The 15497-nt window shown below is 37.3% G+C and overlaps 1 protein-coding gene across 13 annotated transcripts in view; it reads right to left on the bottom strand.

Annotated features, from left to right (window-relative positions):
• Positions 1–7: 7 nt before the first annotated feature.
• PALS2 (protein associated with LIN7 2, MAGUK p55 family member) overlaps positions 8–15497 on the bottom strand; it is a 52090-nt gene continuing 36600 nt past the window's right edge. For all 13 annotated transcript variants that reach the window (XM_027450949.3, XM_038174281.2, XM_072033536.1 and 10 more), the window contains 9 exons: positions 12616–12768; positions 11863–12090; positions 10679–10810; positions 8593–8692; positions 7936–8004; positions 6996–7157; positions 3048–3250; positions 2521–2649; positions 8–250 (listed from right to left, as the gene is read on the bottom strand). In XM_027450949.3, coding sequence (XP_027306750.1) covers positions 74–250; positions 2521–2649; positions 3048–3250; positions 6996–7157; positions 7936–8004; positions 8593–8692; positions 10679–10810; positions 11863–12090; positions 12616–12768 — 1353 coding nt within the window. In that variant the 3' untranslated portion in view covers positions 8–73. The remainder of the gene's footprint in view (positions 251–2520; positions 2650–3047; positions 3251–6995; positions 7158–7935; positions 8005–8592; positions 8693–10678; positions 10811–11862; positions 12091–12615; positions 12769–15497) is intronic.

Raw genomic sequence — 15497 nt, forward strand, 5'->3', positions numbered from 1 at the left:
CACAACATCTTGTCACATTAGTTTATTTGCTGCAGTTGATTTTATTTGTTACTTATGCTCATCTTCAGCAAGCTCAATATACCCAGCTAATTGGGACCCACTGTGGTTCCAGCCTCAGTTTCTCTATAGCAGTCTGTAGCTTCTCAAAGGCTTTGTCTAGGTTGTCATTTACAATGGTCAGATCAAAATAGTGGTTGTACGCTCGCTGGATCCGGGCACTTTCATCCACTGTTTTTTTCAAATCAGTGTCCTGTTGAAGGCATTTTAGAAATTACTTAGAGCACAAGACTTGGCAAATCCTTATAAATGAAGTACTACTTCATGACACAATACAACTGACTGTTTAAAGCTCTGTATTGTATATATTGAAAAAATAAGAAAAGGTCTCATTTATAGCAAATCCACACAAAACTCAAGTTAAAATGCAGTGACGGGGCTGAAAATGTTGTACAGTGCTAACAGTGTTAATTATGGCAACCAAATGTTGCAAATTTTGTGATTTTTAAGAAAGCCAATAAAAGCACATGAACTGGGGCCTGTATGCACAACAGGCAACTAACCATCTCGTGTGTGCAACTGACAATTCAATTAAAACTAAATGAATGCTTTAGGAATAATTGGGTCAATCAGTTATGTAAATATATTTATACTCCTCTCCCCCCAAAAAGGCACCAAAACGTCAAAGAAATATTACCACCATTAAATGAAAGACAATGAAAGTCGCATTTCTAGAAAGATCCTCTGGAATACCCTATTGGTTTTAGAGACTACATTTCAGGTTTCCTACTCACACAACATCATTTCTTCATTCCTAAACTGCTGCATTGTTTTATTTCTGACATCAGTTGCAAAATGTTCAGGAAATTTTTATTCGTACACTATGAAGCCTTCATGAAGTACTGCCAATCAGCATTTTTTCATGTTTCATTAGTCCTGCATTCTTAGAAGATTCCTCTCCACTTTTACACAAACACAATTTTCTGTAAGCAGTTATGAGCCAATATTCATTTGAATGTTTTGAGGTCCCAATGCAATTGTAAATACAAAAGTGAAAATTAAAACTTTGCAAATAGCCTTTCCTTCAGAGTAAATGAAGAAGGCAAGCAAACAAACATACCATCACAAGCCTCAAAGTTTTTTGCTCTGGCCTAGGAAGCTACAAATAATTTTGACAGACCCACTAGACAGCAGGACATACGCAATAATTCAAAGGTACATTGCTTTTTCATTTGTTCAGGAAGTACAAGATGAAGAAATGAGAAGTCATGCTCTATATACGTGTCCACAGATTTGATGTAGAATCTGTACAGATACATAAAAGGATGTCCCTTAGGGAATCATATATTAGGAAGTGCAGGAAATTATTCTTATACTTGTCTAGACAGTTTTAATGTTGCCTTCTTGTATATGCAAGGCAGAAGTCAGTGTTTGTTTGGGGGAGGGAAGAAACACAGAGCACCCCCAGAGGTACTGGAATCCCTAACAACCAGAGACCACAACTGTGACTGGACAGTCTGTCCTGCGGTTAGCAGAAAGGAATCTCACAGGTTTAAAAAAAAAAAAAATCAGTGTAAATTGATTCACTGCCCATTTTATTGCTCTGAATGCCCCATCAGCATCATACAAGATATCACTACTATCTAAACTATAGCACTACAGTTGTAAGCTGTCAGCATGCCATGGCTTTTCTTGGATGGGAAAGATGTACTGCTGAGCACAGAGAATGATTTCGTTAACTGTTCAATCTGGCTTTTTTTTTTTTTTTTTACTTTGGTCCTGCAGCTGGGAAAGCCCATGTCCATACAGAACAGTTATAATTTGCTGTGTTGAAGGACACATGTCTCATTTGCTTCTGCTGTGTCTCAGAAAAGGAGACAGGATCTAATGAATAAAATGTGCCACATCACTTTACATGACAAATCCAAGGAACTTCAGGGGAGGAAAACCTATTCAACACTTCTTTCTCTGACAGTTTCCAGCCATTTTCAGTGCAGCATGTGGTGCTGCAGCAGTGGAAATGAAGCCTAGTCGGATTCAGGTTGGGCTGTTTTTGTTGTTTTGTTTTGTTGTTTTGTTTTTGCCTTTTAAGACAGTCTGCAGTATCTTTCCTAAAGATTACAGATTCCATTTTTAAAGCACACCTATACTATTAGAAGAACCTGAACAAAACTTTTGGGGGGAGAGATGGGGAAGTGAAGGAAAGGCACTTACATAAAAGAATAACTCCTACCGTCAAGTATCTACAATTTGCTGCAAATAATCAAAGGTAGCACTTCCCAAAGAATACATTACAAGTAATTCTTGTAATCAACACTTATCTGTAAGAGGTCTATTTTTAAGAAAGAAGCAATCTGCCTTATACACAGTATTTGATTAACTTCTTAAGTAATCAGCAAAAATCTTGCCTAACTTTTCTTGAAGACTTTAATTTCGGAAAAAAAAAAATCCATCTAAAATGAAAGTTAAAAAAAGTCTAAACATCCTGTTCAAAGCAAACTAAATATAAAACAATCTGCTTACAGTGAGAAGTTTGGTTGTAATTCCAGCATCTACCACAGCCTTATGCATAGCACGCAAAGTCTCCAGCTCCGGAGCAGCAATAAACACTACATAGGGCATGAATTCTGAAGTCCTCAGTATTTTCAGGGCCTAGAAGCAATGAAAACGAAAAAAAAAAAAAAAAGTATGAGAATAAATCACAAGTTCCCATTACGTAAGGGGCACTGCAAAACTAGTCTGCTACAATGAGCAGAAGTACATGATAGGTGAAGATTCTTCTATTTCAGAAATTCCTGCATTGCCTTTTGAAATGCTCAACATCATTTATTTCCTTGCCTACAAAGATCTACTGCTGCTCTGCAAGGCTCTCATTTCCACGCAGAATCATTTTTTTCCCCAGTCTTTCTAAGTTATTCCAACTAAGTGCCATAAATGCAGAAATCCAGTTGGCAATTCAATCTTTAAACCAGGTAAGAAGCCTTCAGATTTAAAGGCATAGCTCTTCTACATTATACTCCTACTTTTTGAGTGTCACATAAATGATATACCTGTGGATTCACATCCAAGATGCAGGTCCTTCCTGTCTGAACAACTTCAAGGATAGAATCAATTTTAGTGCCATAAAGATTTCCTTCATATTCTCCATGCTCTAGGTATCTGCCAGCTTTAATATCCATCTCCATTTCAGCTCGTGACACAAATCTGTATGCTTGCCCATCCTTTTCATCATCCCTTGGCTTTCGTGAAGTAACTGAACAAAAAATATAAAATATAAGCTGAATTATCTTTTTGTACTTGGAATACATGCAAATGACTGGACTGCTATTAAATCAGGGAAATTATAATACGGAATAATATGTAATTATAATTGTTCCATATACAGATTCATCAGTTATTCTAGTTTACATTCCAGAACTAAGCACAGCCTTTCCCATTCTCTTTATTCTTTCCTATATGTTGTTTATCTCCAATTCTTTATTTCCTTTGCATTACTCCTTCAGACCATATACAATATTCATTCATGCCATTTTTTTAATTATTCACTGAAAATAATTCTTTAAGTAACTTTGAAATCAAATGGAACTTTAACTCTCAAAAGCCAAATTTACTTCCGAAAAATCAACTGTGTACCCTTCAGTATACTCCTCTCGCCAAAAACACCATCACATCCTTCATTCACTCTTCAGGGCAGAATTACCTGAACTAGCTATAAAGAAAAGTTAGTTCATATACCAGAAGAAGCCCAGCCACAGTGGCAAGAAACATAGTGGAGGCCAGCTGATGCTACTTTCCAGGACAACCTATCCTTTAAAGTGAAGAAAATTCATTGCAGAGAAATTGAAGCCCACACTTAAATATAACATTAGCAGCTAGCTTGGATGTTGGCATGCAGTGTGCAGCACAGATATTATTTAAGTAAGAAAGTGAAAATTAAATTATATAATAAAGTATCAGATTATTACCTACTTTGCTGCCCTATCATTGTATTACTTGCCCACTATCTGCATTTAATTAGATTTCACTTCAGAATACGGATCCCTTTGGCAATACTGTGATACAAGTAGGAAACACTCTCCCCTCTCCAGGAATTCCTATCCACTTCATCATTATAGAAAACTCAAGCCCCAAAAGCAACGATCTTCTGAAACTGTTAATAATAAAAGTTTTACTAGAACACCTAATCTTAGACAAGATGCTACAGATTGACTGGAAGTATAATGATTAATATAATACTTAAAAAAAAATCAGCTTGAAATATACTTTAGAGAATAAGCTGTAACAGCTGACAGCCAGATGACCTGACAGTTCAGCTATGCACCCTGTAGAAAAAAAACACAGCCACATTTGCTGGATCAGAACTCAACACCAAGGCCACACATGCAGGTATCTCAGGCATTTTCCAACAAACACATGTAAGAAAACATCTTTTGTGAATAATCAGAAGTTTTCCTAATCAAAGAAACTGAGGCCAATTAAAATTACTTATTAACCTACTTAAAATCTTAGTATCATGTATAGAGATGCCATATACAACAATTATGCACTTCATGACATGCATGATGAGACTGTCAGATGTCTGGGTTGGGAAAGTTAATTCATATGACGTTATGACTTTAAAGGGCATTCAAAAGCTCTAAATACAAGCATTTTAACATTGTGTTACATTACTTATTTGCAGCTGTAGCATTTTAGAGAAATCAGTGATTCTAAGGGCTTTTTAAATGGAAACAAAAAGTTTAAAAAGTAACATAAAGTTTCTTGCTACTTTGGCAATAAAAATAATGGGATTCCCAAGGGAAGGTTTCCTTTAAAGAAATAACACTGCAAAATCAACCTTGTTATTAGTCACAAATTTCAGCTCTTAGCACACTGGCCAGTTTTAATGTTTAGAAACTGAGTGTGGTGTAAATGCCTGAAGTAACTAGGAAAATAAAACTAACATTCACACTTTTAAGGAAAAGGTACAGCATTGAAGAGGCTTTCAGGGTAGGGCATAACTGCATTATCTGAGCATTCCCTAGGCTCCCAACCTTAGATGCTATCGCGCTGGGGAAACTTGGTGTGCTAGCTCTAAGGAACACCACGGAGCGTAGAGTGGAGTGGAGACACCACGGCTAGGCTCTGTAATCAGGTGGGGCCTCGAAGTACACTTGGGGCTGTACCCTAGTGTACTTTTTGCTCATTATAATATCATTATAATACCAAAACACACCTCCATCCCAAAAGCTACCCGCCTCCAAGGTGCGACCACCCCTCACTGAGCATGCGCTCTGAATTTCTCAGAGCCTATTACTTTAAACGGAAACGGGAAAACTTTACACCAATCATAACTAAGATATGCTTGACTAGAGCCACTCAAGCTCCACCTAAAAGATAGAAAATAATATAAATTGGCCCAAGAGAGAGGGGATGTTAGGGAAGATACCATCGTCAGGGGAGATACCATCCCGAGGACATACAACATCCTTAGGACCTCCTGACTCCTGGGATCAGTCGACGGGCTGAGCCTCTCTTCCCCCCCCATTGGGACGCCTTTGGGTGAGATCTGAATATTTGCTTATAAATCTCTATAGAGTCTTTGATCCTTTTAACGCGTTTATTTCTAGGCTGCGCACCTATAACACCTGTAACACCTATAACACCTGTAACACCTATAACACCTGTAACACCTAGAACCCACACCTAGAACACACACCTAGAACACACACCTAGAACACACACCTAGAACACACACCTAGAACACACACCTAGAACACCTGTAACACCTGTGTATTTCATGCATACTAGCTTGCTTTTGCAGATAGTCACTATCACCGGCAATCCAAAAGAACCTGATTATCTGTTGCTGTAATAAACCATACTTGATTGCATTGTGATAGCTCCCATTAATGCAACTAGGGTGAGGGTGGTTATCCGTGATAGTTCAGTGTTCTGAATCTAACCAGACCCCCAGACGGTTAATGCATTGTTGGTGAATGTCTGAACGGACCCCCAGGTGGTTAATACGTTTTTGGTGAATGTCTGAGCGGACCCCCAGGTGGTTATTACGTTTTTGGTGAATGTCCGAACGGACCCCCAGTTTTGGTGAATGTCCGACTGGTTCAGTACTCTGAATCCAACCGGGCCCGTAACGGTTAATCAGCTACACCCCTTTAACGCGACACTGAGCAAATTAGGAAGGGAAACAAACAGAAGGGAACAGATTGTTTTTGAAATTCTGAAGGGCACCTGGCAGAAGGAGAACTGTAATGTAGCTAGGGTTGTCTGGTCAGAGGTCAAACAGACAGGGGATGGTTTAGGAAAATAAAGATCTAAGTGAGCAAAAGCAACATGTGACTGGAATGAAGGCAAGAAAACAACTGAATATTTCCGTTAAGTGAGAAGGTTCTTTTTCTGAAGTAGAAAAAGTTCTTTTTCTTCTTAGAAAAAAAAAGATAATGGGCTTGGGTCTAGATAGGAAAAACTTCAGATTATCATACAGACCTTAAAGATCACAAATGCTTCTATTTTATTGGAAGTTTACTTGTTTCCTTTCCCTAAATTTCTAATGCTGAAGTAACAATTTATAATGCCCAGGGTCCTTCTACAGATGGAAAACTAAACAGCAGACCGGAGAAGCTCCACTGGCTGTTGATCACAGAGACTTCTAGCAACTTCCAAAATCCCCTCAAGTGTGACTGAGTGGTGACTGACACTGAGTGAACCTAGCAGATGGGCAGATACTTAATGACTGGCAGATGCACACACAAAAATTGGTTTTCTGCAGCCTCAGTAATGGTTAATTGGGAGTTGCAAATATTTTCACTGTAGTCATATGATAGTCCAGTTGTATGAGAAGATGAAGAATGTTTTGTTCTTTTGTTTCCCCACTCCCTGTTTTTATACACCGAGAAAATTACTTCTACTATGAATCAATGAATGGGATGAACTTAGGCATTTACCAGATAATAAGAAACTTAACACATGACATTACAATAGGATTGCTGACAACTCACATGGCACCGTAGTTCCAAACCTAGTAGGATTCAGTACTATAAACCTGTTCTTCAAGCTTCTTCGCCCCACTCCTTGGGCACCAATTAAGACCAGTGTTTTCCTCTGAAAAGGAGGCATTTTGGCTACTTCCTCATATATCTGGATTTCATGACGATCAAATTCTACATTGAGAAGCATACAAAAAATAGTTAACAGTCAGAACTTTAAGAAAGAAAAAAAAACAATAAGGACTTCTGCTATATCTGAACAGACCTTTTGTGAATATAAATAGGAGTCAAAGGGCTTTAAGTCTGATATAAGCTTTCTTGCTTTAAATTGGTATGGAGATAGAACTTACTCATGGAAAACGTAAGGTCAGATTATTGTCTTTACTACCAGGGAGAAATTTCTAAATGGACCAGAATGGGAAAATTGTGATTAACAATTCAAGAGATGCCAAGGAATTTCAGATTGGTTGAGGTTGGAAGGGACCTCTGAAGGTCACCTCATCCAATGTCCCTGCTCAGGCAGGACCACTTACAGCCACTTACCCTGTCCAGATGGCTTTTGAATCTCCCTTTCCAAGGAGGGAGATTCAACAACCACTCTGAGCATTCTCTCTTGACCTAGGCAGCCCAGAACTGGACGCAGGACTCCAGGTGCAGCTTCACCCATGCTTAGCAGAGGGGAAGGATCACTTCCCTCAGCCTGCTGTCAACAAAGCTTTATTTTTTTTTCTCTTTGTTAAAAGTTCTTCTCTGACTTCTACCTACTGCAATCTGTATTTAGCACCATCATACCTTCACTGGTTACAACTACTTTTAAACCAAAAAACCTACCTGACTTACTGAATGTATAATCAAATATTTTACTGCAAATCTTTCTGCTTTGGATACACCAGGCCATCTGCAAGTTTAGAAGCATACAGAACTTCAATTCATACATAATATTAAGAGATACCTGCATTTCTTGTAGTGAGATACATCATCTTTTTCTTTTTTTTGCTGCTTATTGTTCCACAGAAAGGCCCTAAAAATAAGAATTGAGACAAACTCACCATTTTTATTATTTTTTTTTTCTGGACATTTACATTTCTGATTTACATGAACTTGTGCAAGCTTAGATTAATTATGCTTACAAGGACTATTTTCAAGAAAATACCTTTCTTTTTTAAACCTCTATATATTCTAGGGAAGGAGTTTACAGCTATTTTCATACACATTACACAGTGTAGTAAGAACGGAACAGAGGAAAAAAGTAGTTTTTCAGGGAAATTTTCTAAAAAACACTAGAAAAATACTTCAAAAACATTGAATTTATTAACTTTCAGTGTATACTGTAAGAACATATCTGGAAAAAAGTGCTAATTCTTATCACTTTCCCATCTCATTTAGCTTTTCATCAGCAGGTGGTAAAACTGATTTATGTATCTACAAAGACGCATATACTCTAGACTTTGTCCTTTAGTCAAAGCCCAAACCATATATATATAACAATCAGCATTTAGCATTATTTTAAGTATTCTCATACAGCAGTTTTCTGCTATCTGTGAATGTAGGAAAACCATAACAAATGGAGTCAGAGCAAAACATATTCCTGAAATTCCTTAAATCTCACCTGAGTTGTCCCAGTCCCTCCTAACAAAAGCCTTTCTCTTCTCTTCCAGGAACTGGCTAGGAATAAGCCCCGCGCTTCCTCCTTCTTTGACATGACTAGCCTGGAAAAGAATAAAATCAAGGGTAACTTGTGAGAAGCATTTTTCTCATGTCATGTTAATGACCGATTTTCACACTGCCAGAGTTTCTTAGTGGTGAGTACTGATACATTTATTACTGTGACACACAAAATCAAAGTCAGACATGGATGTTAAAGATCTGTCTTACAGTAACAGTGGTTTGTCACTGAAGTATTAAAACCTTAGGAAACAAATCAGATACAAGTTTTCCCATTCTATTAGTCTGCTTTTAGCCTGCATTAGTCAGCCATAAACTTTTGGCATAAAAATCCTATGTAGAATTCAATAGCTCCAGCTCTCAAGTGATAAACCCCAAGACTTTGTAGTACACAGTACACTTATTTTGTATTCTTGATCTGCTCCAAACATCTTCAAGTGCAGCTTATTAACTGTCACTTTATATACTGGGAATGCCATGAACACACATCTAATCATGCCTTTTGTAATACTTAGCTACATATTTAAATGAGTATTCTTCAGTATTCTTAGTAACAGAAGTTTGGCTAAGATTCTCTGTAAACTCATTTCAAGGCAGGCCAAATTCTCAGCAAGCTTAATGCATACAAACACACCGTTATGAAACGTTACACTTTTCTTCCCCATAACCAGTCAGCCTTGTCACTTGCTTACAGGAGCTGTTTGCTTTTCAAGTTGTACACTTCTACTTATTAGTGACTAATTGATTTTTCACAGCTAGTGAATTCCCAGTAAGATTCTTGGGCACTCTAGCGTTTCCAGAATGCCCAAGGAAAAAAGAAGTTTTTCCCCAGCAGCATAATCTGCACAGTATTACCTGCAACACATTATATTGCCTTAATGCATTTAATTTTTGCCATTCATCGAGGGCATTTATGAGCATTTCTAATTTATTTCTCCTGGATTCCCACAAGTGGCAAGCTGAAGAAATTTGAAAAATAATATAGAAGACAGCATGTAAGCTAAATGTCAAACTACTCTAGAGTTTTAGTGTTGAACTTCTGAAACAAATTAACTTGGCAGTAATAATTTTTCTGCGCTTCCTCACATTTTTATTCTCTTTTTTTTTCTGTTATTACCATCACTGACAAGCAACAGAATTCAGCAACAGTTGTTGATGTATATTCAAAAATTTTTGTCGCTCATAATGAGATGTATATATATTGCTCTCAAGTGACATTTGGCTCACTATTGCTTGTTATCTGGCAAAGGGTTTGAATTTTAGGGGTGGAAAGGGAAATTAGTAATGCTAAAATATTAAGCCTAGCTTGCCACTGCCACTTGCAAAGTTGAGTATCTTGGCTGAGAAAAGTGTCTTAAAGGTTCACTTGTATTTTCAAGGGCACTGATCATGTTCAGCTGTGCAGATAGTGTCTTGAAAAAATAAAGATAGCATAAGCACCCGATTTTGCTTCTGCTGAAGGACTGAATGCAGAAACGCAATCTGAACAGTTAATATTTGAAACAGTGACATTTAGATTATAACATGCACGTTATAGCTTACAGACAGTGACCACTGTGAAAATAAAAGGTACATTTTCTCCAGAACAAATATTCTCACCCCTCCTCAGATCCATAAGGTTAATTTCCCTCTCTCCCCTCAACTCTGGGCTCATAAGGGGTCCACTTCTTCCCCAGTCACTGCCAGGGAGGGCTTACCACAATTTACATCGTCAATCTAAGACTTTATGCTAGAAATTACCCACTTATAACTGATTTTGGAAGATCTTATGACTTATGACACATGAACAAAGACATATAAATAGTAGTATCAGCAAAAACACAGTATTACACATAATTTATATATGATTTTTAATATTTTGACTTAAGATACTAATAGCTTGAAATTGGATTACACTAAATATTTGTTCTTGTATCTACTGTTAAAAAGAAGTAATTCATTATTTAAAGAGTTTATATTTAAAGTGTTTATTATTAAGGCCATTAGTGAAGCTCTTTTTTTTTTTCTTTTTAACTTATTTATTTACCAACCTGCCACCAATTTGGATCTTCACGGTTTACGATCTGAAGAATTTCTCCTTTAGAAAATTTCAAACCTGCTTCTTTGCATGGGATGAGGTTGTCATTATACGGATTATAATCAAAATGACACTTCACAAAAACCTGAAATGTAAAAAAATTTACAATACTTACATGTTACAAAATACATTCTTACTAATTTACCTGTCAAAGCTAAAAAGTGTCTTTATTTACAACATAAAAATTTTGACATGATCAGATTTTCCTTTCACAAGTAAAATGCAAGCTATAGGAAAGAAAACTAGCAAAGTACAACAGCTGAGAAAGGAGAAATAATCTGCAGTACAAACCTTGGTTGAAAGAGCTTCATGACAAAAATAAAAAGCCAACTGCTCAATTTGGGCAATGTATTCATGTTTGCACTTCAATGTGTCCAACTTTAGCATTCTGACTGTAAGTTACTTAAAAATATATACATTAGTCAGGGTGTGAGCACTGTCGTCAAGGTTTGTAGAATCCTAATAATTAATTTTGCCATGAACTCAGTATTTGAAGAGAAACAAAATATGTGACTACTTAAGACTCAGATTTGATGCAGGTGAAGGAACAGTGAGCCGCGTTAGTAGATTGGAAACATCTTTGACTTTTTTCTGTCAGCTAGGAGAGCAAAGGAAGCAGCATACCTGCCTCAAATACAGCACAGCAGATAGCGTTTGCTCAGTGCAAGCATAGTCTATTATAATCATGGGCATTAAGACTGTCTGAAGGAGTCCCACAAGATGTTTCAAATGCACTAATTAAAAGCAATAAATCACTCCTGCAGTGGAGAAACTGACAGTCTACAGCAACAACAAAATAGTAAGTAATAGCCACCATACAAGTTCCTTCCTAAAAAGTCACAGAATTCAAGCTCCTCTGTTGAATTCAGTGTGTTTCTGAATTCCACAAAACATTACCTGGACGTTGGTCATGTTATAAGCACATGCACTTCAGTGCAGTTTAGTGTGGTTGTGGCTAGGTCATCAGAGGTCACTGGATGTCACAGAAACATGCTTGGAAGCATACAGACACTTAATCTTAGATACTAACAATTTTTTAAGCAGACTGATGTGAGGTGTCAACTTACTCAGAAAACTTATTCAGAAGATACCAAATAGAAGTTCTTTTGACATAATTGTTAGAAATGTGCTACTGACCTGTTGAGGAATAACAGTGTCTCTGTAGCTGGGGAGAATCTTCAGAGTGACACTGCCACTAATATTTTTCAGCAGTTCCTGCAGTTCCTTTGGATTGTTTCCAACTTCATGGCCATTCACCTCTTTAATAATATCACCTACGTGCAGAAGACCTTGTCGATCTATCATTCCACCATGGAGAATTCGTGCTATTACCAGATCATTGTTCTCAACTCTGAACGTAACACCCTGAAAGAGGTACGTGACACATAGTTTACCATTGTTTGTATTTCAATTTCATTTTACCTTCACCTCACGCAAAATTACATAGCTTTGGGATACTCTTATCTCCCCCAGTGATAGCAGACAATAATAGTTACTATGATATAACAGTTTATAATACATAGGTAAGTATCAAGTGACGCAAAAGTGCCTTCAGACAAGGTTTTCATATGACTGAACAATGACTGCATTGTTCTTGATTGCACACAGTCCTGTCATTTTGTATCAAGACCAAACAGATGTTGTGTTAGTCAGTAATGCTAGCAAGTAATTCTACCTAATGACTGCCTGTTCACTAAGGCATAACTTTTTTGAGAGAACAGGATGGAGAGCACACAAATACCTTCCTGTTTCAACCTCTCAATACCCATCCAATCTCCCATTGAAGTACACAACATAATAAGGGTAAGAATGAAAACTTAATGCAAGAAATTAAGCACACACAAATACTTTCACTCACATTTTAAATTAAAGACATCTTCAGTTACTTACCAGTGGTTCTCCTGCTCTTTTGTGAATTCCAAGAATACGAATAGCATCTACTGGAACAATTTGGTTGTTCACTGAAGAATTATTGACTTCTGGGCTAGAAGGGGGGGAATCGTAACATTTTGAAGCCACAATATCATGTGCTTCCAAGAGTGACTGCAAGGGAAAAGAAAAAGCCTTTTTTAAAAATCATGAAATAACCATTTGTAAAAGGGCTTAGTGCTGGAAAACCACTGAAACTATCCTTTGAGATCAGATCTTGAAACTATTATTTCATAAGGAATATAGCAAAAATCAATTTTCACATTTGTATGAAATATAAGTAACTCACATGACCTGCTAACCCTACTGGCTTGGCAAATCTGCTCTCTTTTTGTAAATGTAAGTGCTTCTTCTTAAGAAAGCGTAAGAGAAATGTAGTGAATTTGGGAGGAATGTGTGTACTTTAGGGAAGAAGATGGAAAGAGGATGTGTCTACAACAGTGGAGGATGTACCTACAACAGTGTTTCACCTAATGCAACAGTATCCAAGCAAATGTTTAAGTAAGCAAACATCCCACTGCAAAAAGATGAAGATAACTCATCATTAGGTACTTGTGTTTAATGTAATAAAGTTTTCCTCCACAGTAATTTGGAAGTAACTCTAAATTAAAGATAATTACAGGTATGTAAGGATTTCTAGCAATCTGCAGAATGAGTGCTTTCTGCTTGCATAAAACCAAGGCAGAATTCTAGCACCAAATGAATCCAAGTTGAAAGAATTCACATTTAGAAAGCAAGAGTTCAGACTTTATACTTATAGTTAATAGTGTTGTTACCAGTGCATGTATGTAAATACAGACCAAATGGAGGAGATCCAAATAAATATCATCATCTCTGGAAGACAAGGAAATTTAGACTTGATTTTCTGGTAAAAAAGGAACTCGAAGATTTAAAGAAAAGATCTGTAAGGCAATATACACAGGTAGAACAACATAAAACTTGTAAATTAGAGAGCAGAAGCTTTCAGTCCTAAGGAGGAAAAGGGACACCCTACAGCCACCACATATCATAGCTCAAGATAAAGCGCCTGTGACGCACAGTCTCTCTGACAGAGAGAGGAAGAGGAAAACAAGCAAGTAGGAGAGATGTCTGTTAGGCCCATCTTACCTCAAATAACATAGACGGCTTTGTTTCAAACACTGACCTGAGGAGGTATGGTCATGTTTGATTACTGACTGGTGTCAAATAAACAGCTAAAGAGAAGTCACAGAGAACAGGACGTCATAGGGCCTATAATGACATGCTCATGCCAAAGGAAAGCAGGAAACAGTACTAGAAAATGGAGTAGGTGGACAGGCCTATGAATTTAACAATTTTGCTGCACGGTCTGCTCCATCCTTCTGTAAGTCACCTCTAACCTCACAGTTGTGCGACCACGTTAGCATAGTGCTAAGCTCAACACGCAAACCTCCAAGTGTCATTTCTGAACAGTCATTTTAGACTGCCTACCACGTAATGACCCTACTGATATTTCAACTTGAGATTAGAAGGAGCTACTAATTCATGGATTCTGCCCCTGCCATTAAGACTGTAAAGACAGCTGCTTATTGTGGCTGCTCTGATACTGTGGACATAAACCAAATCAAATGGAATAGGAAAAACAATCATTTATTTAAATCAAGCAGCTGTCAGATGGTAGCAATTTCTAATTCTTCATCATACAAGGCACATGCAATCCAGAAAACACAGATACTCATTTGCCAATGTTTTCAAGCATCATTTTTGGATCTTTCTACATTTCCAAAATGAAGCCAACTAGTATTAACTATGTTTTTTGACACATTACCACAGTCAGAACAAGTAGATGTACCTGTACGACACTTTGTTTTCTCTTTTGGTCACGCGCTAGTAAAAAACTGTTCCCAAAACTCCTGACCACAAACTACTTAATTTCTTGTGTAGCCTCACACATGAGCATACTTCCACAGCTTGCTGCCCTTAACTGTTATATAATTTATGGATTATAATCTGATTCACAGCCAAAAAAAGTACTAAGCAAACAGTCTGTGCCATCCTCTTCAAATTAACATGCTCCATAACACTTTTCAGTTCTTAAAAGCCTCATCCCATCACTTGCATTCTGATTCTATTTATTCGCTCAGTTTCATGGATAAGCATGAATTCATTCAACTGCAGCTTAACCATCTCTTGATCACAAAATCTTTTTCCTGCTATTTCCATGATGGCTGAGTCACAAGGGGACTATCAGGGACTGTAAACTGCTGCCCATAATTATAAAATTATTTCTTTGAGACGAGCAATACCATTAATTTGGAAAACATAGAATCAGCCTGTAAAACAGCTACGCAGTAGTAACCATGAAATTTTAAGAGAGCTAAGTTCTTCATGGTGGCTTGCTGTACGCCTTTCCTGAAGTGGAGACAGGAGGCAAATTACATTTTGTGTAATTACAAGTCACACGGAATTTTTTCTTTCTTCCTTACAGATCCCTTCTTGCAGAATTTGGAACATGTCTCCCTGGAACAAATGAGGCAGAAAGGATAGCAATTCTGTAGTAATTAGTTATTTTTCTATTTCCTCATTAGAGAGGGAGACATAGAGTCTCCCCAAGACTCAAGAAGAGAATTGTATCCACATCCTGGACTGCAAATTTTCTTAGAAGTTCTTCTAGAGTGGTCTTTACTCTGATATCAGTTAAATAAAAACCCTTGAAATTATGCAACTTTGCCCTTAATTGGTCTTAATGCCTGCCTCCAGATGGGGAACAGCAACACAAAATTAGGGGCCAAAAAGTACACTCTAATTTTAGGCTTCCAAACTGAGTTACATCAGATCTATTTTTACAAAATTAGTAGCTAGCTGCTTTTTGGCTGTATGCAGCA

Source organism: Anas platyrhynchos, chromosome 2 (genome assembly GCF_047663525.1).
Source record: "Anas platyrhynchos isolate ZD024472 breed Pekin duck chromosome 2, IASCAAS_PekinDuck_T2T, whole genome shotgun sequence".
Taxonomy (NCBI): domain Eukaryota; kingdom Metazoa; phylum Chordata; class Aves; order Anseriformes; family Anatidae; genus Anas; species Anas platyrhynchos.